Source organism: Hesperophylax consimilis, chromosome 17, assembly GCF_061612785.1.
Source record: "Hesperophylax consimilis isolate HC1 chromosome 17, BYU_Hcon_1.0, whole genome shotgun sequence".
NCBI classification, from domain to species: Eukaryota; Metazoa; Arthropoda; class Insecta; order Trichoptera; family Limnephilidae; genus Hesperophylax; species Hesperophylax consimilis.
Window position 1 is genome coordinate 29,211,820 of NC_142852.1, and position 25,946 is coordinate 29,237,765.

Here is a 25,946-nt window from a genome sequence, read left to right on the forward strand (position 1 = left end):
CAATTATTTCTAAAGTTCCCGTTACTTCGTTACTTCGACATACACAGAGCTATCAGTTTTACACAGCTAATGGTTTCACCGTTCACAAAAGATTTGGCAGAGGATCTTGTCACGGGCGAGAAGAGAAAAAAATCATATTTATTTGATAAAAATCACAGGCTGACTTGAAACAAGTCTCACGGGTCCGTTCTGATACAGCCTGGATCATACTTACTAATGACCTCTCTAAATAGTATAAAATAAATTCGCTTTTCGTGTCTGTCTGTTTGTGCACTTAGTTCTCCTAAACTTCCGGAAGGTTTATGTATATAATACATGCATCATAGACATATGAATATTAGTAGACCTGCCCTAAGTGATTAAAATCGTATTATCCCCACTCCCCATACCGGTTCCATTGAGCCGGCTGGGCTCGCGTATGGCCTCAAATGAAATTTGAAAACGTGACGTCATCATTCTTGTGCGAACTATGGTTGAGGCATCATCGGTTCATTTTACGAAATAACACGGCAAAATGTTGACTTGTACTATGAAAACTTGTAAAAATAGATGTGAAAAAGAGAATAAACCCAATTGTCGTATTACATTCCATATATAAGCATTATTTTACTTTATTTTAAGCATATTCACATCGTATAATATGGATCAGTTGTTACTATCACATCGAAAAACGTCTGGACGCGAAACACAAAGCTGGTTGGTTGCTGGGAAGTAAATTATAAACATTTATAAAAGTGTCTTAACTAAATACTTAAACGAAATATTCGACTCTGAAAATAGAACCGAATTTTTTTACCGAATTTGGACTTCGCAAATTTGTTCAGAACGTGGCGAGTAATTTGCGCTCCCATGTAAAAATGTCTATTCATTCAAAAGCAGATTTTACTTTTAAGAAGTAAATGGTGATATTATAATGCGAGATGCCTATTTACTGTCAGATTGATTTATTGACGAATCACAGTCAGCTTCACCCCCTTCGTTCTTCAACAGTTGATTTTACCCCTCGCCATTATCTTCTCGTCTATTAATTCCTATGTCTGTGACATGCATATTTTATTTATAGAAAGTATAGAAAATTCGACGTTTTGTAATCAAATCAATAAAATATATTTTCGGGCTCTTACACTGGTAGCGCTGGCTAAGCCTCGGAAGATACAACAAAATAATGTATAAACAATTATATGTCTTTAAAAAGCCTACAGAAGAGTCAAGAATGATATATATCTATCTCCTAAGGATAACCCACAGTAATCGTTTTTATATTCTATTTTGACCAATAAAAAATGAATTCTTATCCAATTTAATATGTATTTAACCTTTCCTTATCTGTGGTGTGCATTTACTACACATTGCTTCTAATAAGTTTAATAACTTTATAAATATAATAAATTCTGGGTTCAGATTTAAGGTATTCCTCCGTTATACATTTATGCACTGAATTTAAAAATAAGATTTTACATAGTTTTCAAATTCAATTAAAAATCTGAGATTTTTGTTAAAAATCGGTAACAAATACACCAAAACAATCAACCGTGTGATTTTTTGTTTTTTTTTTTTTTTTTTATATTTACTCCACACAGGAGGCCCTGAAGAAAATAATTTCCCTCAGGGCCTATGTCATCTTTGGGGATGCTGTGTGGAGGGTCTTTTTGTGGAGAGGAAGGAGTGAACATGGGTCTTGAAGAGTCCCATGTTGTAGGAGGGAGGAAACACAGAGGCCGGCAGTTCGTTCCACAGCCGAGCTGTTGAACTTAAGAACGAATCGTAGAAGCGACCCGTTCTCATGTGACAAATGTCAACCGTGTACAAATGTTGGGCGCGCGTTTGGCGTGTATCCCGACTATGCACCGGTGCCGAGGGGATCAATGACGCTAGTTCCTCAGCTGTGATACTAATACGCGAAGAGTGTGCGAGGAAATGACATGCTATTGATGTCCCGCTTTATTTCGCTATGCGGGAACATGAGACATCCACACGTGTGCAGTTGTATTTTGATTTTGACCATTGATACCTACGACCGCATAGCTGTGTTTGTGCCAGCCGCCAGCCGCTAGCCAGTTGGCCGCGAACCGTCAATAGATATGGACCCCTCGCACGTTTATTTAGCATCTGCCGATGGTTTTTTCATGTTTTCAGCATTTAAATTACAATTATTTTCACATTTGATTTAAAATATAATAAACATAAGCGCTTAGCTATGAATATTCATATTTTGCCGATATTAAATCGCCTACTTTAAGTTGTATATTGACTACACAGCACCGGAACGCGTGGATGTTTTTAGCACAGTAAGGGAAAGGTAAATAGATATGTTGAGCATTAAATGTATATTAAAATTGCCCGTCACAACATATCATTTAAATCCATATCTTAGAAGATATTGCAATTTGAAAAATCACTTGCAACAAAAATATTTATGGCACGCACAAAATCCACCGCGGCGAGTACTTTTCTTTTTCGCGATATGAAGTATATTAGAGTTCTCCGTGTTGGGTTGTTTATTGACAACATTATTTTGTTTTCAAAGATGAAACACGAGTTATTATTATTTTAGTGTTGTCATTTTGTGAATATTATTTTGGAACTATAAACTGTCAATGTCAAAGCGCTAAAAATGGATCGGACATGTGTCGCTCGGACTTATGATGCCACATTAGTGCATTGCACCCGTGCGAAGCCGGGGCGGGTCGCTAGTCTATAATAACTATTTTAAATTCATTCTTCTTGTAGTGATTTGTTTTTTGGGTATTATGCCGTGTTGCGCTACCTCATTCTTTAGCCAACGTCTCGTACAGCATTGCAGTGTCCATCATCAGGGCAGATGTGTACTCTAAGGTTGTGGTGAAATGTCTTCAGATTTGATACCGTGTTGCCAGCTCCACCCCTCTAAGAGCTGACATTAACGTATAATTTTAAAATGGTTTTCTGCGTTTAGTTCTGCTGTAGCCGTCAATTACCGGATACCAAGAACTACCGAGCTTAGCTCCATTGTCTCTATTAATATTTAAGAGTTTTTTGTGAATTAACATAATACGGCGTACTTTTGGCCGTGAAAATCTCAAATCATACCTCATTCTTCTTGGTGTATTGAAATTATTATCCAACAAGAAAAACTATTTTTATTATATTTATAAAGCGCAAATACTATTAGCTGTGCAGTACTAGCCAGAGGAATATAAGTTAACCCTTTCAGCCCCAGTGTTAATTCAAATTAACACGAACTTTGTGAATTTTTTTACCGTAACGGTAGCGATTTAGAAAAGCCATGTTTTTGTTTTCTTATAGTTTGTAGTCTTTTCTGTGGCGTACCGTCAGTATTCGAAATAAAAAGTGTTATATCTGCAATTGTTGAAGGAATTTGGAAGCGCGCTTCTATTCCCATTGTTTCACACAATCGAGTGATGAAACTGATCCAAGATCATTATAACGAATACTTAAACTTAAAAATTGGCCAAAAAAAAGTTTGCATTATTATGTTAAGTTAAATTCTTATAAAATCAAAATGAATAAACTTTTCGATATTGCTTCATTCAAATGTAACAATCTGAATATGTGTTCCTGCGAAAAGACGCGCAAGGTACTTACCAAAGAACAAGCATTCCTTCAAGACCAAAGATCCTCGAGAAAAATGATGCTGGGAGCAATAGACACTTATACAACAAAAAAATTACATCGGAAAATGAGGATGCAAGCTCGTTTATCTGAACTTGCTTCGAAGGTCAGCTCATCTACAGCATCAGCGACAAAACCACGTCAACCCTTTTTTGATGAAAACCAATCATTTTCTTCACATTCTTCGCTACCTCCAGAAAATTCCCGTATGATGTTAAAACTCCCCACTTTGGCCAGAATCTGCGATCAGTATGGTTTGTCAGACAGGTCGGCATCAGCTGTTGCAAGTGCTACATTACAAGATTTTGGCATAGTAACCGAAGACGACTCTAAAATGGTGATTTATAGGAGCAAACTCAGACGAGCTAGATAAACGTGTCGCACTTCTTTAATAAAAACATGGCAGATGTCGTCGAAGTCAACAAAAATTCGAGGTCTATATTTCGATGAAAGGAAGGATAAAACACTGTCTCAGGAAAAAATAGATAGATATCATCGGAGAACGATTTCAGAAGAACATTATTCCATTTTATCTGAGCCGGGGTCTCAATATGTTGGACATGTTACACCATCATCAGGAACTGGCAAAAACATCGCAAAGAGCATGTTACACCATTTAAAAGTGAACGGTTTTAATTTGAATGATTTATCAGCGATTGGATGTGATGGGACTGCTGTCAATACAGGCAAAAAAATGGAACTATTAGATTCATGGAATTTGAATTAGGTCATCCGTTACAATGGTTTATCTGTCAGCTGCATGCAAACGAACTTCCCGTTCGCCACTTGTTTCAACACTTAGATGGTGCTACAACAGGACCTAAAGGGTTTTCAGGACCTATTGGAAAACTTCTCTCAAGCAGCTCTAAAAACACCGTTATAAATTATTCACCAATACACTTTGAGATGCACAAACTCAACGCAGAGGAATTGAAAAATTTGAGCACGGACCAAAAATACTTGTACGAAATATGTTTTGCAGTTACAACAGGTCACTGCCCACCAAATTTAGCAAACCGTCATCCAGGTAGTATTTGTCACTCACGCTGGTTGACGACAGCAAACTCAATACTTCGATTATATATAGGAACAACTAACCCTTCAGTGAACCTATAAATTCTTGCTGAATATGTTGTTAAAGCATGTGCTCCGACATGGTTTGAGATAAAAAGGCACCCGTCGTGTAAAGATGGGGCATTACATGTTTTTACTATAATAAAACTCACCCGATATTTGAGCACCGATCTACGAGATATAATTAATCCAGTAATTCAAAGAAACGCCTATTTTTGCCACCCGGAAAATCTGCTACTATCCATGATAATGGATGACAACCTTATTGTAAGAGAATTAGGTTTGAGACGAATTTTAAAAGCGCGAGATAGATGTCCGAGTCCATCTGTTGTTAGAGACTTTATTATTCCAACAATAAACTTTTCAGCAAGTAAATATTACGATATTATCAACTGGCAGGAATGCGAAGTTACACCGCCACCGATACTATCCGAAATCAGTAATGACGACCTAGTCAAAATGATAAATAATTTCGGTGAAGAAAAGGACAGTATTGAATTTCCCAGATTTCCCTGCCACACTCAAGCAGTCGAGAGGTGCATCAAATTAGTTACCCAGGCATCGTTGTCTATAGTTGGGCCTGAAGCAAGAGATGGATTCATTCGGGCGACAATAAAATCTAGGCATATAATGCCCGAATTTCACACCAAATCTCATTTCAAAACACGATAAATATTATAAAACTTCGATAATGTTTAAAAAAAATCTCTTTGTTAAAGTATTTTATTTAACAAAAAAACATGTTTCTCAAAAACACGAAAAAAACAATAAAAAATCAATAATCCTCTTCAAAAAACCAAAAATAGACCCCGCCTTGAAACTATGGTAATTTTATTTTTATTTTCACATGTGTTATGCACCTTATTAGCTATAAAACCCCTAATAAAATTGTATTTTTGCTATGAATATCGCTTGTTTAAAATGCTTGGCAGAGTTTTCAGCGACTTTTTTCATACAATTTTTTTATAAATATAAATGTGCTGGTTGTTGAATAATGGAATGTTTCGATCGAGTTGATTTTTTTAGACGAAAGAGGTGTTATACAAAGGCAACTTTTTTTTGCTACTACAGTACTGGTCTCTTTTAAAAAAAGTCCCATACAACGTCACTCCACCCTAGTGTGAAAGGGTTAAGTTTCTGATAAAAATCAGTCTGCACAAGCACGCCTCAAGTTACTTCTGAAACTTACTCCGACAGATTGTCCCACTCTGATGCTATGGTAAGGAGCCAGCGCTCACTCAATAGGAAGACTGGTTTTCCATAGCTAAACACCAACCCCTGGAAAAATGCAATATATAAATATTATATTTATATTTAATACAGGATTTTCCATTAAGAGGTGTTATTCTGATATTCAAACGTAAAAGATCAATGGTTTCGTTGCTTGTGTGGCACTTAGCGCCGTCTTGTTGAAAGTAAACATTGTCTAAATCAATACCATCCAATTCCGGCCATAAAAATCATTAATCATTTCTCGATAGCGCAATCCATTCACCGTAACTGTTGTTCCAGCCTCATTTTCGAAAAAGTAAGATCCAATGACTCCGCCGGACCATAAACCGCACCAAACAGTCACATGTTGAGGATAAAGAGGCTTCTCAACAATAACTCCTGGGTTTTCCGAGCCCCAGATGCGACAATTTTGCTTGTTGACGAAGTCACCGAGGTGAAAATGGGCCTTATAACTCAAGATGATTTGCATTTGATTCACTCAAGTGAATTTTAATAATTTCAATGCGTTGTTGAAGCGTGTATTGTTCAATTTTTTATTAATGGCGTAGTTTCTACTTGTCAAATGTCAAAAAATGACAGCTTCAAAAGTAACATCTACCGACATAGCGGGCTATTCAAAATAACACCTCTTATTGGAAAACCCTGTATAACCTTCCTACAGAAGCAACAAAACTACTTATCAACTCTTACGTAGTCTCACGTCTCGATTACTGCAACGGCATTTATGCCAGCCTTCCAAAATATCAAATTGACAAACTTCAATCAGTGTTTAATGCAGCAGAACACCTTCGTAACCTTCACTGGCTCAAGTGCCCTGAAAGAATCCAGTACAAATTGTGTTGGACGGTGTTTAAATCCATCAATGAAATGAAATGGCCCCACCCTACATCTCTGAACTTTGCGTCCCGGAAAACACTGGTCTGAGGCAGTCAACTCTTAGATCAGCAACATCATCAGCTGTAGGCAGACTGATAGAACCTAAGCCCAAGCCATGCAATGGTACTGTATATTATCCCCATATATAGTTAGTAGATCATTAAAGCAGTCAATTGATAAGCAGTAATTGTTGATTGAGGTACTAGAACGTATTGAATTATTTTGCGGGTTGGAAATAAACCGACATAGCTCAGTGGTTCAGTGCACCTGACCAGACATCAGAAGGTACGGGTTCAATTCCCGTTGGCGGCATTTTTTTTCTAGGGAGATATTTTCAATTTGTATTGATATTTCAGGCGACTAATTATTGCTTATAATTATTTGTTATCCTTTGTGCTATAAAACCTTGTCTTATAATCATTAGTTTATCATTAAAAAAAATTAAATTATAAGAATTTTTACCATTTACTCTTTGCATATACTAGGTAGCTATTATTTTGGTACGACTCGAAATATTAAAAAAAGGTATTTAGGCATATTTTATAAATAATTTAGGTTAGGTTAGGTTATTACAGGTTAGATTAGGTTATTATAGGTAAGGTTAGGTTATTTTAGATTAGGTTAGGTTATTATAGGTTTGGTTAGGTTATTATAGATTGGGTTAGGTTAGATCAAGTAAGATCAAGAAAGGGATGCTTAGATGGTTTGGGCATGTAGAGCGAATGAGCGAAGAAAGGAGTGTAAGGAGAATATACGATGCAAATGTGAATGGTAGCAGAAGTCGGGGACGCCCGAGGAAGACATGGCACGACCAAGTGAATCAGATACTTGAGTCGGGCCATGTCAAGAGTTAGAACAATAGAAGAGTATGTATGAGACGATGTATGAATGTGAACGAGGCAAGGAGTGTGTGCCAAGACCGAGTTGTTTGGCGGTCCGTCCTCTCTGCCTACCCCTGCGGAGAAACGGCGTGATGGTTAGTTAGTTAGTTAGTTTAGGTTTGGTTAGGTTATTATAGATTAGGTTAGGTTATTATGGGTTAGGTTAGGTTGAGTCATTATTTATGCATATTATGCATATTATTGCAAGCGATTGCTCAAAATGTTTTTGCAAATTTGACATAATATAACAAAAATCGGCATTCGACGAAAATATTATATTTTATTTGTACAGGTGTTTCAACTCACGTATTGTTGGACATCCGAGGAATTAGTTTTAGCAAGGGAGGTCATCCAGCTCAATGATGGGCGTTCCTCTGGCTTGGGTCCGCAGAGGTCTCCCCTACTCCTGCTGTACCCATTCTGCTGGCACGGGTACAATTCCTCTGCTAGGTCCACGCAGTCTGCAAGCAACGAGGAAACATTATTATTTATATGTGTGTAAAGGAATTGAGGTAAATATACAGAAAATAGGGAAACGATTAAAAGCACTTTTAATAGAAAAAACAGTGTAAATCTCTAATCTCTAAATAGTATAAAATAAAGTCACTATCTTCGTCTCTCTGTTTTTGCACTTAGTTCTTCTAAAATACGCAACATATTTTAATCTGGTTTTCACTACCATTTAGAGAATTTTTTCCTGAAGGTTTATGTATATAATACATGTATATTATATTTAAATAAAGTGTAGAAAAGTCAACATTTTGTAATCAAGTATAAAATATAATTATTTTGATGTATCTTATTAGGTTTAGCCAACGTTAGCAATGTAAGCGCCCGAAAATATTTTTTTACGACTTGATTACATAACATCGATTTTCGCTACTTTTTATAAATGTAATTTAAATACAAAAACCTACCGCAAGAAATTCTCTAAATGGTATTGGAAACCCTATCAAAATCCGTTGCGTAGTTTAGAAGAACTAAGCGCACAGACAGATGCGGATAAAGACTTTATTTTATACTGTCACGAGATATGTTTATTGTAACTCACTTCGCATAAATCATGTTTTTTCTCATAAAAATCAACCTCACTAGGACTAATCTTGTATCGAGGTTAACAATTTACATTTGTAGCGATCGTAGATTCATCCAGATTGTCTCGCTAAAGGTAAACAATACGAGCTACCTGTCTATGGGCTACCGACCGCGACGTCTGGAACTACTTACGACAGTAATATTTTAGTTTGGCGAAGTACATTACGCGCACTCGCTAGAAGGTTCTAGCCTGTTGCCTAGAAATAGTTTCAGCGCCAACGAAAATTCCAGTAGCACCCAGACTGAGCGAGTTGTCTCCATTTTACCAGCGATCTCGCGTACCTACTGATGCCATCGGCCGGTCTATATAAATAGGCAACGAGGGACAACCCGCGTGTAGGACAATATTCCCGGATCTGCACGGCTCATCCGACAACATGCAACGGGATTTCATCACAGCGCCTTGGCCCCGGCCATCGTTCCTGGCCAGCGCTACACCGGATAACAGCGCCCTGGTTCCAGCACATCTGACCAGCGCTACATCCGCGCACCTAGACCACGCGGCATCCTCGCCGGTCTATGTACCTCCCGTACAACCGCCTACAAGGTCCACCGCACCTTCGGCTTTCCTGTCAGCACTGGAGCACCCGGAAGACCCGCGCTCTTCACCAGTTCCTGACAGTCAACGAGTCCGGTCACCAGCAGCGGTGTCGACTCACTAACCCGCGCTTGACCAGCATCACCGCCTGCATCCGTAGTCTTCAACATCGTTCCTGAAGTCATCTCACATACGGCAACCTGACTCAATAAAACACTGTGACCTTCACGACCTCTTTCATGCTGTGCCTCCTCACCAGATCCCCAAACATTTAAAGCAAATATTTATTTATTTATTTAAACTCCATAAAATGGCTTTTACAAAAGAATGATGCATCGGATTATAAGCACACAGTGGTACACGGGAGAATATTATTAATAAATTACAGAACAAGATACAGACGCGGACAGCGACTTTATTTTATACTATTTAGAAAAGCGTAATCTATGCCAGCACTTTGTTGAATTCTACAAATTATGGTAGCTTTAGTAGTTTTAGTGATTTGTCTTATTTGTAGTATTGTTCTAGTTTCTATATTATTTTATAGTTGCGCGTGAGGTTTTAAAATTGAATAGCCTTAAAATGTGAACCCTTCACCCCCCCCTTTACACCTTGTCCCCTTTCCTTGAACCGGGCCAAACGACAAGGAGCAATATTATCATTGCATCTTCGTCACCGCGAACATTTGTGTCATTTTGTGAATACCCGCATATGTTGAACTCGTCTGTGACTGTTTTGGAGCATCACAATCGTCCAGTGAAACGTTTTACCAGCCGCAGTGAATGTCACTGTTTTTTTTGTGTTGAGTGAGCGAGTGTTAAAGGGAATTGCCCTTAATTGTATGCAAGCTGATAAGTTTAAAGGAACCAGCGGCTACGGAGGACGAGACCTGGGGTAAGTCTTTGGCCTTTCCCACTCATTTCCTCTTGCAAACACTAAGGCAAATTCAATTCGTTTTTGTTTTGTCTAAGTCTTTATCGCACTTACCGCAACCCCCCGCACAATTGCGAAGGAAACATTTGCGCACCACCATTTTATGTTACATGCTTTACTAATATTGTTTCATATTCAGTTTATCAGTTTAACGTTATTTCATGCCTAAAAAACATTGTGTATAATGTTCGATATTCACTAGGTATACTCTGTTCTTAAAATAACTAAATAAAATGAAACTTACAGTCGTTGGCCTTTGAGCCAGTCTTTAGCTGGCTGACAGTCGAAGACGGCAGAGGCGGGCAGGTCTCCAATGGCTCCTCACAGCAGATCTTTGTACTGGTAGGCGAGCAGAGCTAAACAGATATTATGTCATAAAACAAGTATTTATTTTCATCATAATTGTTCATAGATTTAAATAATTTGCTTAACCACTGTACCACTAAGATATTGACGATAAAATACGTTGATCGCTGGATTTTCGTACGTTTGGTTTTGAATTCATCATTCAAAAAATAACCTTGGAATATTGTTTTTGTTACTGCATTGTATTTTTGCAACCGTCTGCAGCCAGTTAGTCTATGGCATCCCCAATCCGGGTACGTTGTGAGGCTGAAGCTTATGGGAAAAGAAGGTGGAAGTATATATATATAGGCGAGACATCTATTGAAAAGCGGGGACACTATTTGCTGTGTAAAACGGTTAGCTCTCTGATTATCGCAATTACGAATACGTGGAAAATTTTTAAAATAATTCCTGTTGTTTTAATATATCTCTTAAAATTGGTTACATTTTGGCCAGGGTAAGTACAATGAAGCAAAGGGTGGCCAAATATGCTCCAGTGGGTGTGCAGACAATATGTTGTTTTGAGCAATTGTTTCGGGGTTTATGATTCTTTGCATTTTATGATAGAAATGTGTTCGGGGCTACAGTTTAGATCAGAGGTTTTCAAACTTTTTTGCCCCGTAGACCACTTGCCATTTTTTTTTCCGTAGACCACCTGCCTGCCGAATATTGAATTTTCCTAAAACTATTAACGTCTCTTCCCTTGCCTGTCCAACAACCGGGTGGCGTTATAGTTCCTCTGTCTTTGCATTGTGCAGACAGGGTGGCCCTTGTGAGGTATTACACCAAATGAAAATGAAGCAGGATAAGCAACGGGAATTTCTTTCTGTAGCTGGCCCTACAGAACTGCCCCTTAAGTTCTTTGTCAGTGCTTATTCAGGTCAGTTCTTCTTGTCACATGATATTCGATTCTTCAACGTTCCATTTCCATAATCAAAATGTCCTCAAATTAGTTTTGAAGTCTGTGTGAAATGCATTTAAATGTTGAACGTCATTATTACCCTGGACGTGTTTCAAAAACAAGTTGGGGAACTAGGAAAATTCGCTGCTTCCTATGTACAATGTTTTGCTTAAATATATTAATTATTAGTTTCAGTCAATAAACGGGTTTCGGCCAATAAACGGGTTTCGGCTGCGGTTTCGTACCGGGTCACATTCGACTTTACTCGGGCGCGTGTGTGGTGTATACCTCCAGAATATCGTACATATTATTTTAAAATAAGCTGACAGATACAAGTTTTTAATATTTCTAACATTATTGAAGTTTAAATTTTAAACAATAATTAGTTAATATATTTATTATTTTTTAATCAATTTGGGAGGTGGATATTGGTACCGCCGCCCCAGGAACCATTCATTTTATAACCAATACTTCTGACATAAGTCACCCCAAGTGGTTTGCAGAGTTTGATGACTCAGCAGGGGGTACCCAGTTTAATAATGGGTGAGGATTGTGTTTATTTTTACGGCAGACGCATCTGCCCCTCTATTTTAAAGAGGACTTGCCAGCTATGCAAGAGACCTCTCAGTGGTAGGTTCGCTTTTTCAAACGGGAATCTCATGCGTCAGTCTGTCAAAATGCGAAGTTGCCATCTCTTTATTTTTTTTAGTCAAATCTGAGCTTTTACAGTCTATATTCAATGTGCAATTTAAACGCTGTTTTATACTATTTTTTAATTAGTAAGGTTGATAGTGTTCAACAATAGCCAAAATTCGGTTCCGGTTTTGGCTGAAAATTTTTTTCTGAAAATTGATTTCATATCTACTAATGAATGAATTGATTTTATAAGTTAAATTAATTTCTAAGAATGAATTATGTACAATTGACAAGTGTCCTAACTCTACAATTTACCCCAATTATAGGAGATGCCACCGTCTCACTGGATTTACACAGTTGGGAGTAGTTGGGACTTGATGTAAAAAGTTCAATAACTTATCTGGTAATATTTTACCTGTGGCAGAATTCCACGTGCAAACTCTTCAAGTGCACTCGAGCAGTCAGAGAATTTACGGCAGACACCGACGAGGGACCCTCTCAGTGTGCAGCTTCCTGTAGCAAACATAAAACTGTCACTCAGGGGAAGATAAAAATAATTGAATAATCACTCATAGTTTTGTATATACCATCGAATAACCGTAAGCAGAACAACCGATGTGTTACCGAGTGTCCTGTTAGGTCCGCACACAGGCGTCGCGAGTCCCATCCTCTACCAGGAAAGTCTTCCTGTGAGTGGCCATGATGCCGAAAGAGAAATGGGAGCTAACTAACTTACTAACCACCACGCCATTTCTCCGAAGGGGTAGGCAGAGAGGACGGACCGCCAAACAACTCGGTCACACCACACACTTCTTGCCTCATTCACATTCATACATACTCTTCTATTATTCTGACTCTTGACATGATCCGACTCAAGTATCTGATTCACTTGGTCGTGCCATATCTTCCTCGGGCTTCCCTGACTTCTGCTACTATTCACATTTGTATCATATATTCTCCTTACACTCCTTTCTTTGCTCATTGGCTCTGCATGCAAAATCATCTCAGCGTCCCTTTCTTGATATTACTCATTACGCTTACATCAGCCTTGCATTCTTTGCGGATCTCCACATTTCTGACACGATCATACATGGCTTTGCCACACATACGGCTCAGGGATCTCATTTCTCATTCATTGGAATATAATGGTGACGGTAATTTCATCTCACCGATAAGAAAAACTTTAATCAAATGTATGTACAACGATCCTTTTGAATGTATCGTGATTAAAATGTTACGAGTTGGGTCTATCACTTAAGTATGTTCAAAGGTTACGCGTCAGATGTTTGTCTCTTTTGTATGTTCGAAAGTAAACAGCAAAAGAAGACATTTTTGGTAAAAAGAACTTCATACCAAAAACGTTTATAAGTTGCGGTCTAATTTTCATATTCTATTTCAACATCAAGGACATCAGATTTACCTTGCGGTAGATTGTCTTCGATTTTTGTAGACAGCCATATTCGATGACTGTATATATTTGTGTAGAGTGCGAAAACGTGAGCAAGACAGGGATTACTATCATTATTGGATGTTGGCGCATTGCTGAGTATGGCCCGTAGGTACCAGCGCTGGAGGCTTGTGCTTGTGTTCTGTACCGGGAATACTAGCCCGCCACCACTGTCTCCCGGGCACACGGCTGTTCCTGGAAGGAAACGAATATAGTTGGTTAGGCAGTGTTGTGTTCGTACAAACAGGTCTTCAACTCGTCTTGGAAGGAGTTAATAAATAAGTGGTTCTTTTAGATTAATCAGGGATTTATTAATACTCGGCGTATTATAATGGTTACTCGATAGTCGACCTAACTAGTAGCTGGCTAATTTCAATCTGGAACAGTAAGTTTCTCTGAGAGCCTTACCACTGGCCTTGGTGACTACTGGTCACTGGCTCCATCTTGCGGACTTCCACGCAAGCTATATGCACTGCCATCTGTGCGTGCATCTAGGAAGCTGGAATTATTATTGATGGTTGTGGTTTGCGGCAGGTACCCGTACGGGCGCATGACTGTTCCCGGAAGGAATATTATTGATAGTGTTGGTTTTCGTGAACTTACCATTGGTATATCCGGCACACAACTTATCTGACGTTAAGAAGGACTTGAAGTTGGTCGGCAGCTTCTCGTAGCACTCCACACGCGCCACCACAGGGACCTCCAGGAAGTTGAGTATGTCTGATGGAGTAGCCGATTCCGTTATTCCCCAACCCGCCATCTGCAGGATAAACACTATCATTCATCACCGCCATATTTGTATTGAGTTATATGACATTATTTTGTCTTTAAATCATTTTTTGCATCTCACAGGAGGCCCTGCGAAGAATAATTTGCCTCAGGGACGTTGTCATCTTTGAGAATGCTGTATTGAGGTTATTTTAAGGAAAGGAATGAGAGGAAGTTCTGGGAAAGAAAAATACATATCATAAGATCCTAAATCTGTACATAGTACCCGGGCTGGTCTGCCTGGTGTACCAACCGATAAAGGTTTTATCCCGAGCACAAATGCAAACGCAAACGTGCAAATAAGAGCTCATGTTGAATAAATTAAGAACACTTTGTCGTTTGTTCGTTGTCGATCGGCAGTCAGCTCATAAACGATAACAAGTTACCAACATTATCGATAAAACCACTATGGATCGTCAATGCTAGCCCCTAGGTCTAGGCAGACTGAGCACACCGTGAAGGAGAAACTGAACGCCTTCATTATTAGCACGACAACTACGATGTCATCTTATCAGTTGAGGTCAAGTCCTCCGTACAGGGTGATACTAAGACTTTCCACCACTATTCAGTAAGATGATAATTACCTTGCCCACACTGCCCGGGCTGGTCTGCCTGGTGTACAGGTCCGTGTCTGCCAGGTCCAGACAGACTGCTCGGATCGTGTCGGAGAACGTGAACGCTGTCATTAACTGGACAATAGCGATGTCGTGCTGATAATACAGGGCATCTGCTCCGTAGTACTCTCCTAAATTAACTTCACGTACCTGCAAAATTATTTGTACATATGTTACTGGAGGGTCTGCAAATTGGAACACCTCGGGTTCTATGGTAAGATCCTAAAATTTAGGTCGATATACAAAACTTACTAATTTAATTATAACTTTGGCGATCAGGTGAGAGGCCCGAAATGAAAGGCGTGTCGTGAAGTTCACATTGTATATTGAGTCAGAGTAGCCGTAACGAGAGTTGACGCTGGACAGATATATTCACCGAATGCTGGCTGTGATGGCAGGTCAAGCGCGGGTCAGTGAGTCGACGCCGGGCGCTGGTGACCGGGATTCGATGACTGTCAGACACTGGCGATCAATACTGGAGTATTGACATTATTTTGTCTTTAAATCATTTTTTGCATCTCACAGGAGGCCCTGCGAAGAATAATTTGCCTCAGGGACGTTGTCATCTTTGAGAATGCTGTATTGAGGTTATTTTAAGGAAAGGAATGAGAGGTGCTGACACTCCAGTGCTGACGGGAAGGCCGAAGGTGCGGCGGACCTTGTAGGAGGTTGAGCGGGAGCTGCGTAGACCAGTGAGGATGCTGCGAGTCCTCGTGGTGGTCATGGTGCGTGGATGAAGCGCTAGTCAGAGACGCTGGGGAACCAGGGCGCTGTAATCCGTGTAGCGTTGGCCAGGGACGGCGATCTGGGCCAAAGCGCTAAGATGATGTCCCGATAGAGTCCATGATTGTACGGGCGAAGCCGGGTGCGTTGTCCTTCGCGCAATGGTGCGCGGATGATCACTCGTGAGATTTGTCCACGGACGGCAGAATGTCAAATGACTGACTGATTGGCTGCGTCGGGCTTATTTATACTGTTCAGCCGGTGACAACAGTAGTTAGATGAATGGCAACTAAATCGAAGCCACTCGCTCGGTCTGGGCCTTTCGCGAAGTTTCGGCGGCGCGGCAATTATGCCTAGGCGGTAGACTCGAACCTTCTTGCGAGTTCTCGTAATGTGCCAGACGGACTGCTACTTATTGTCGCCGGTAGATACTTGAAGCAGGTAGGTTGCTTTGTTTTGATTTCAGCTGCAAGTACGTACCTAAGTAGCGTCGAGCAGCTTATTATAAATGAATTAATCTGGATTCTTCTTGATGCTACATAACTTAACTAGGTTACACATGGTAGCGATGACTTGTTTATGGGGCCGGACAATTGAGCTAGATCTTTGTGATTAGCAGTGTTAGTACGACTCCCGGTAAATCGTAATACGGCTCATCCTCAAAGAAGGAGATTGGAGGATACTACCTGGTTTTGTCGCTGCAGCCAGAGAAAATAAACTTAGACAGAAAAGGGCTACGCGCCAGTGAGAATTTTACGTGGTAACAAAGCAATATTTACTTTTCACTGGCGGATTCATCATAACCTTATGTTATGACAGGGCACGATGGAACTTGAAGACGGCTCCAATGAATACACGTCATAGTGTTATGGCGTAACACAGCGATAAGTACTTTCATACGGTTTAGAACATCTGTTATGGCAGGCGAATAACACTCCTTCAGATAACTCCTACAGATTCGAGAGACATGGCTTAACTTCCCTTAAAAACGTCCCTTAAAAATTGAATATAACAACCTGCAAAAACTGATACAGGAGAAATATCTTGGACTGTGCATTGATAAACACCTAACTTTTAAACAGCATATTCAAGATATTAAAGATAAAATCACCCCCTTAATTAGCGTATTTAGCCGGATATTATATCTGTTACCAAATAAAATTTAAAAAGGTCTATATTATAGCTTCGTACACTCACATTTAAACTACTTGATTGAGGAAATATATGTGAAACATATATAAATGAACTACAGGTAACACAAAATAAAGTAATCAAAAAGCCATTTCATTTCAAACCTAGAACATCAACAAAAAAATTATATATGGAAACAAAACAATTAAAATTAAGAAAATTATATTAATATAATACATGTCTCCTTATTTACAAAATAAATAATAAACTCATACATACAAATACAGAATTCATTAAAAAGTCCCAAGTACACACACACTTTACACGGCAACACGATAAAATACATTTAAACACCATACATACTCATAATGGCAAGCAATCCATTGGTTAAGATGGGAGCAACATATGTAATTGCCTCCCAGACGAAATTAAAAATGAAAAAAGTATAGGTACATTAAAAAAAAATTGTTCAGTTTCATGCTCAATCAACAAAACAACGAAAGTGAATAATATCGTTGTGTAATATATTTATGTGTAATGTATTCGTTATTTCTAGTTAAATAAGTGAAAAATGTAATTTTCTTTTTAGAATAAAAAAAATATTTAAAAAAAAAACATGATGCTAAGACATGGCTTAGCTGGTTCCAAGTGGCAATTGGCAGTATGTATCATATAGATCAACATAATGGGCAAATCCTATCTCCGGCAAGATGGAAAGCATAACAAAGCAGGCATTACGAAACACCATACTAATCTTAAATGTAAAAGATGGGCGCAAGATGACTCCTAGATTTGACAGCATTCGGAACAGGGAAAAGGTTTTTCTCCACTGTGAGTCAGAATGTGGCTAGTCAAATTTCCATTCTGAGAATATTAATAGTTGCACTCCGAACATTAAAACGGATTTTCTCCACTGTGCAACCCCTTCTTCATGTAGAGACTCTTAGAAATATTGAAAACAATCTTGTAGCATTTGCACAAAAGCCGAACGTTACGAACGGAATCAAATAATATAATATTTTACTCAATATCGTAAATAATTCACACAAAAGTGATGTATAAATGACTTCTCATGGAATTGGAAACGTATTAATTAAATTATGTAGTAATATAAATAACTGTCATTGGTTCTTTGACCAAAAGGACAAACAAATTGTTTTCTTGAAACTGTGCTTAAATTAATAAAACCAACCTCTGATTGCTGCCTGCCTATCTCCGTAGACATCCAGGAAGAAAAGCGGATTCCTCCTACCACTCGATAGTCAGACACATGAACCTGGTGGCTGTGAGCTCGGTCGGAGAAGCAATGCGCGGCTGCAAAACAAAGAAAGCTTTTAATGGAATCTTAAAAATATGTATGTGACACCCGACAATACAAGAGTCAAATACTGCGTAGAACTAGCCACCCCTTAAATCCACTAAATCTATTGACCGTGTATTATCTAGACAGGGCGCGTGTGTTTTAAAATTAACACCGAAACCAAAAATATTTATCAAAAAGAAAATGCTTTATCTTGTAGCAGTCTTGCTATTTAGTTCCTTCCGAAAGCGGCTGACAGGATTCTCAAGTTGCCGTTTTGATTTGCGAGCTACGGTGTGAAGAGCGCTGTGTATGGTTTCAATTTGTTCCGCCAGTTGTTGCGAGAATCTCGGAGACACGTGACGGTTGGCGAAGCTTCCTGGCCTTGGCGGACTTAGGATTTTACGTAAGATGCCTTCCAAATTGAGATTGACATTTATTCATTAGTATCTTTAGGGATTTCTTTCATAATTAATATAAATTTGTTCAGAATAATATGATTCTGAGCTGGCGCCCTATAAATTCTTTATAGCATCTTTATTTCTGTTCTTAAATTCAACTGTCAGAACTTGCATTTTATGTCATCTATCGAGGTTAATTTCTAACTCGACACGCCTTGAGTATTAATGCTATTATATTGAGTCTCATGCTAAATATTATTTTTCTAGAGCAATATGCGTGGTTCAGTTTATATAATAAATGATAAAGATGATATTAGAGTTTTATTTAACTGGTGCACACAATATTCTACCCACATATAACATTGAGTTCCCGTTTAGGTTATTAATAATATTGGTAAAACTCTTTGTTACAATTTCGCAGTCGAAAGATCGGAAGAAGCATGGCTTTGTACCTTCTGTTGGTCTGCACGGAGCAAATTGATCTTCCAGCAAGTTCGTCCCAACTAATGTCGTTAAAGATCTCTTTGAAGGCTCTCGCGGACTTTATCACTAACAATTTAATAAGTTCTTATTAAATATATCCCTTATTGCCTTAGCTTTAATGCGGCGTATCTATGAAAGTTAGAGTTGATGAAAATCTGACAATGTTTTTCTGGCAAAACATATACGTCACGCGACAAATTACGACAACACTTTTGCCACAAAATTAACGATCTCCGCGTAAGTTTTTAGAAGCATGTACCTACAACTATTTTATATCATATTGGGTTGTAGTTGATATATTTATGTCTTGTGAAGCGATGCATTTAAGGCTCGCTATTGGCCGATAAATTAGCAAATATTACGTGATGGGTTTTGTGCGATAACTTTACGCTCCGTTTTCTTTTGTAGGGATCTTGCGTTTATACCTAGACTTTCGAAGCGAGACATCGTAGCGGTGCAATTTTTCGTCTATGGGTAAATTCCGTTGATTCTTCACTACTTGGAGAATTTCTGTGGAGATATACACTCCTGACCCATCCTTTACCGTTGAATTCAAGGTTTGGAACTTTTGCAACTTTGCAACAATTGATAAAATAGATATTACAATAAACATTGTTATTACAGAACCTTCCTCAGAACTTACCGCTTATGACCAGATTACTCCGCACTAAGCTGCCACCGCATAACAGCACGAACTGGTTATTTTCTTCCCGATGGAAGATGGCCACGTGCCACGGGAACTGTTTTGCTTTCACACCTCCCAATCCTTCCCTCACGAGTGGCGTTGAAGCCACCGCTTCCAATCCGCATTCTGGAAACAAAAAGTCATCATCATCATCATTCGATGAAGGTCCAAACATCGAACCTCTCCTCGCACAGTCTATAAAGCAGCATAAACTACATATATTATACAGGGTGTATCAGCACGTACCCGACAAACTTTAACCAGCTATTCCTTAGCACATTTGGAGTAAAAAATGTTATTGGCACTTTGCTTTTTGACACACTTGCTAATAACAACTGTTGAACACGAGAAACAATGCCAATGACAGTGACGGAGTGTGGATTTTAATTTTTTTTTTTGTTTTTAATTGAAAAAAAATGTTACCGGACAGCAAAGTGCCAATAACATTTTTTACTCCAAATGTGCTAAGGAAAAGCTGGTTAAAGTTTGTCGGGTACGTGCCGATATAACCTGTATATTACAATACAATTTTGGGGTTTTCACGGTTTGGTCCCCAAATTATGAGGTTCATTCACATGCGATTGAATGAATCCAAAACAATTTTTTAAGATACGTAAATTTTAAAATGGGCATTCCTAGAAAAAACCTAAATTACGATAACGTACTTTGTTCATTAAAATTAATAAAATTATCTGATCGTAGAATTATTTCCGATTTAACCTGTTTGCATAAAATCATTAATTCAATGTTTGATACCCCTGATTTATTATATGTAATCTCTTTTCATACTCCAAGCAGGTCGGTTACAAGACAGTACCTACCATATTATTGTAGCAATTCTATATCAACGTCCCAATATCACACTCCTATGCGACGGATTCAACAGCTAGGAAACAAATACTACGATGTTGTTGATATATTTAGTACATCAATTTATATAAGCATACCTTATTGAAGTTTTTTTCATTAAGTAGTGGATAGTTTAATAAAGGTATTTAATTTGAATAACACATAATAATTTTGTCAACTGAAACAGAAAAAAATATTTTGGATTTTTAATGTTTTGTGCCTGCATGCTGTGTAGATCAAGTTCAGTGATATTTTGGCTTTATATTTATTTTTCTGCAAATGTTTTAAAAAGTCGTTTCCTGCACTATTTTTGTGTATAATTTCGTAATTTTTTTTAAATATATATATATATGTAAAAGCCTTAATAGCCGTGAAATAAATATTGAAATTGTACAACGTCTAACTAGAAAAATAATGTTGAAAAAACCAAGAGATTATCTAAACACACCTAATTTTTAAAGAATTTAAAGAATTAAAATTTAATGATCTTTTCCAAAAAAACATAATAATTCAAATAATAAAAAAAAACAAAATCACAGATTTTTAACTGAAAGTCGTACTCGTCAAAAACATATATTTCCAATACAAAAATGTAACACCACTTTTGCTCAACATCATTATACATATCTAGAGAAAAAATACTTCAACAGCCTACCTGAAAATATCAGAACAATAGAAAACGATAAACACCTACTAAAAGCAATTAAAGAGAAGTTCAATGTAAAAATACCAAAATGATAAAACTATCTTTTTAATTAATTATAAATTTTAATATTCATAATTACAAACACTAAATATTCTTAATCTTGCTGTAGAAGAGGAACATTAAAAAATCAAAAGCAGTGAAAACTAATATTATGAATTATTTTATTTAACATTAATGATTGTACTCTGTAATTGATTATTTAATAAATATTCAATTTAAAAAAAATATTATTGTTATTAAGTTTTGATCGAATAATTTTTTAAAAATATATATATTTTTGCGCACTATCGCAAACCCGTGAAAAATCATTGGATAAAAATAATTTATTGTAGAATTTGAGAAGCTGGAAGTGTTTATTAAAAGAATATATGTTTCGGGATCATTGCCACTCAAAATACGATCAGAAATTTACATTTAACCCGCCATCACTCGCGCGGGGTGCTGACAGCCCCCCACGCATTTTTTAACGTAAAAATGAATAATAAGCTATTACGAGTCCGCGCGTCTCACAGTACCTTCAAGTGATCTTCAAACCCGTCCAAAGTTTGCGTGGGGTGGTCACGACACCCCGCGAGTGCTCGTGTTATACTTTTGCGGAGGTTACTTTATCAGCAAGGTTACGATAAATAATAAAATTTAATTTGATTTTGTTAATTAACCCTTATATTTACGATTTTAAAAACTAAGAAGTTGTTTTTTTTTCTTCTTTGAGGAAATATCTCAATATTATGACTAAAAAGGCTGATTATTATAATGTTTTGTAGAAAAGTAACAAAGTTGATATAAAAAATTTATTTATTATAATAAATTTTTAAAATACGAATACCACGCAAGAGTCCCAACAGCTCCCAACTGTACGGATCCGGAGAGACTATCGCATCCCCAATTGGTTAATGTTGTTAGGGTGAAAGTTGTGTGGAAGGGAAGAAGATGGGAAGGAGGAGGGTGGGGTATTACCTGGCTATTCAGATCTGGTCACCAAGTAACGTTTCAATTCTGAATGGTGGTCTTACACAAGGGCGATACTAAGAGTATCTTTCACTCCGGAAGTGCCGCAAGTATACTATATAATATTTCAAATTAATAAATTGTGAAATAAAAAAAATCATCAAATAAAATTTACTTGCGCACGCCGGGATTTGAACGCGTATCACCACTTTAAAAGACAACTATTGAGAAAATAAACGTTGTATGTAGTGGGTTTAGCCGTGTTTGGTTACTTGGTACAATATTTTTTTTTATTATTATTGTGACAGCTGTTTCGGCCGTTCACGGTCATCTTCAAACTGTCAACAAATACACACGTAAATCAGACACAGCCTGTCAACAAATAGTACTAAAAAATGGAGGGCGCTGTAATCGTCAAATTACTGCTATACCGAGATGGTCGAAAGGAAAAAAAAATTATTAAAACGTCACTTTAGTTCAGATGATTTTTTTTTACACTGGTCAAAAGGTGTTCAAATATAAATGATAGCTAGTAGTTGAGATGTTAATATCATCGGCTACAAATCCATAGTTTGCAGGTTCAAATCCCGGTATTAGCAACTAAATAGTTTTATTTGATTATATTGTGTTTTTCTTTTAAATAGTACACACGGTGTCCGGAAAGACGTAGGAAAAAGCAGAAATCGATTTTACTTTTGTTTTCAATGTCAGCATTTATATTATTTGTATGGTGCTTTATTGATCTGTTTTCATGACAAAATCAACTCTGAGGAGCTTTATTGTGCCGTTTTCACGACAAAATCATCTGTAGGGTGCTGTATTGTGCCGTTTTCATGACAAAATCATATTTAGTGAGCTTTATTGTGCCGTTTTCACGACAAAATCATATTTAGTGAGCTTTATTGTGCCGTTTTCATGACAAAATCATATTTAGTGAGCTTTATTGTGCCATTTTCATGACAAAATCATATTTAGTGAGCTTTATTGTGCCGTTTTCATGACAAAATCATATTTAGTGAGCTTTATTGTGCCGTTTTCACGACAAAATCATATTTAGTGAGCTTTATTGTGCCGTTTTCATGACAAAATCATATTTAGTGAGCTTTATTGTGCCGTTTTCACGACAAAATCATATTTAGTGAGCTTTATTGTGCCGTTTTCATGACAAAATCATATTTAGTGAGCTTTATTGTTCCGTTTTCATGACAAAATTATATTTAGTGAGCTTTATTGTTCCGTTTTCATGACAAAATCATATTTAGTGAGCTATATTGTGCCGTTTTCACGACAAAATCATATTTAGTGAGCTTTATTGTGCCGTTTTCATGACAAAATCATATTTAGTGAGCTTTATTGTTCCGTTTTCATGACAAAATTATATTTAGTGAGCTTTATTGTTCCGTTTTCATGACAAAATTATATTTAGTGAGCTTTATTGTTCCGTTTTCATGACAAAATGATATTTAGTGAGCTTTATTGTTCCGTTTTCATGACAAAATCATATTTAGTGAGCTTTATTGTTCCGTTTTCATGACAAAATGATATTTAGTGAGCTTTATTGTGCCGTTTTCATGACAAAATCATATCTAGAACAGAGCAGTGAGTGCAATACTCTGTCTGGCATATTATAAAAACATAAATATAAATTAATTTTTAATGTTTTAAAATTCGTAATATTTTTTTAAAATTAAAATTGTAAACATAACTTTTTTTCGATCTTAGTATTTAGATTTTTTTAAACATTTTTAATTATTTCGCTAACTAAAGTATAAAAATGCTTTTCGCGCAAGGTTTACATGATTGATGCACTTAAAATGATATCAAGCTGATTGCCCACCCTGGCGAATTTTTTTTTTCCAATTTGCACAAAAAAATTCGATTTACCTAAAAACGAAAGTTCAAATCAATAAAAGTTGTATCACAAAATCGACATCAAAAAGTGTAATGTAGATTTACACCTTTTTCAATTGTTCTACGAGTTTCTAGACACCGTGTATACATAATGTATATATAATGTTCTGTTTACGACTGCCATGTAAATGTGGGCAACAAGGGCACTATTGCTTTAGAAAGATACGTAGCTACGAACTACGTAACTTGATTTCATTTCTTAAATCAAAATCAGATAAAGATGAAGCATATTATGATTTGAAGTTGCACGAGCAGTGGTAAATCTACTTTAAAAGTGTTAAAAATATTGACTTTTTCTTAGAACTGCTCAAGATCTGCGAGTTTTATTTTTGTATAAGCGCACATAACGCAAATGTGGAAAGAGTTTTTTCACTGATTAATACTCAGTGGAGCAAAGAGAGAAATATACTAAGTGTGCAGTCAGTTAAATCTTTAATTCTTACTCCATACAACTTCAAAAACATGAAATGTGAAGATTTTTATAATTTATTATTTGTTAAAAAATCAAGAATTTCTTTCCAAAATTAAAGCAGCAGCTCAGCTAAATATTATTAAAATAAAGTAAAATAGTATAAAAAAATTCGTTTAATTTCTGAATGTCCTCCTTTTTTACATAAAATCCTCCTTTTTGGACCCATCTGCCCTCCTTTATCAAATTATCATCTGGCATCCCTATCTGGGGGGTACCTTGGGTAAGGATTTGCAAAGAAACACAACTTGCGAATGTCGTCGGACAACTGACTGATTGTGCCAGTTGTTTGCATATTTATTGATTTCAAATTCAACACGTGTTAATGTACAGCAATTATTCTTTATCTCTAAACAGGATGCATGAGAGCATTAAGTAACCAAGAAAAAAACCAAATTTTAATTACTACGGTTAAATCCCATTTGACACATGATACGTGTCGTCGTTAAATGTGTGATAACAGTAAATATTCATTTCCTTAATTATTTTAATAATTATTTTGGTACATCCGCCTGCTGTTCGGTACAGTACGCATACTAACATTAATAGTAACACAAAATAAAACACATCAGAGATGTGTTCGCCTGATGGTTTGGCATCTAAAATTAAATAATTAAGAAGGAAAACAATATTTACAAGTGGAAGTATAATAGTAATAGTGCATTGTGCAATCAGTTTTCTGATGTAAACTAGCCTATAAGATCATCTATAAATATGCATTAATATGTGACCTTTTGTCCATTCTGAAGAACTCGATTTATCAATATTATATTAAATTTTCATCGTGCTATTTTATATGGAAATTGCGAACAATCTAATAAGTTTATTATTATTTTTGGTAAACTAATGTTTTTAGGACAAGATTTTTTATGCATAGCACAAAGGGTAACAATTATTTTACAAGCAATAATTGTTCGCCTGAAACACTCATCCACATTGAAAAATCTCCTGATAAAAGATACATGACGCCAACGGGACTCGAACCCGTGTCCCTTCGATTTCCGGTCGACAGCTCTGACCACTGAGCTATGGCGGCTTATCTCCTACCCGCGAAATTATTCAATATATACTCCAATATATACGCCTATATATACCTCAATATATACGCTATACACTATATATATATACACTATATATATATACCTCAATATATACGCCATAGCTCAGTGGTCAGAGCTGTCGACCGGGAATCGAAAGGACACGGGTTCAAGTCCCGTTGGCGTCATGTATCTTTTATCAGGAGATTTTTCAATGTGGATGAGTGTTTCAGGCGAACAATTATTGCTTGTAAAATAATAAGTTTATCATTATTTAACCTTCAATCGTATGCGATGTACTTTATAAAATACTAGTACCCGGCTTTACTGGGGGTTATCCTTAGGAGATA

General features: G+C 37.1%; 1 protein-coding gene and 1 non-coding gene across 2 annotated transcripts in view; one reads left to right on the plus strand and one right to left on the minus strand.

Annotated features, from left to right (window-relative positions):
- The window catches only part of LOC149416384 (chymotrypsin-like elastase family member 2A), a 28,292-nt gene that overhangs the window by 1,675 nt on the left and 671 nt on the right, over positions 1-25,946 (minus strand). Inside the window, exons 2-10 of the mRNA XM_089641981.1 lie at positions 19,635-19,802; positions 18,000-18,121; positions 14,924-15,103; positions 14,175-14,331; positions 13,545-13,766; positions 12,540-12,637; positions 10,487-10,598; positions 7,983-8,137; positions 5,876-5,964 (exon numbers count right to left, since the gene is read on the minus strand). Of these exons, the coding sequence (XP_089498107.1) occupies positions 5,876-5,964; positions 7,983-8,137; positions 10,487-10,598; positions 12,540-12,637; positions 13,545-13,766; positions 14,175-14,331; positions 14,924-15,103; positions 18,000-18,121; positions 19,635-19,802 (1,303 nt within the window). The remainder of the gene's footprint in view (positions 1-5,875; positions 5,965-7,982; positions 8,138-10,486; positions 10,599-12,539; positions 12,638-13,544; positions 13,767-14,174; positions 14,332-14,923; positions 15,104-17,999; positions 18,122-19,634; positions 19,803-25,946) is intronic.
- Positions 25,712-25,784, plus strand: TRNAP-GGG (transfer RNA proline (anticodon GGG)). The gene has a single exon. It is a non-coding gene; the product is annotated as a tRNA-Pro (tRNA).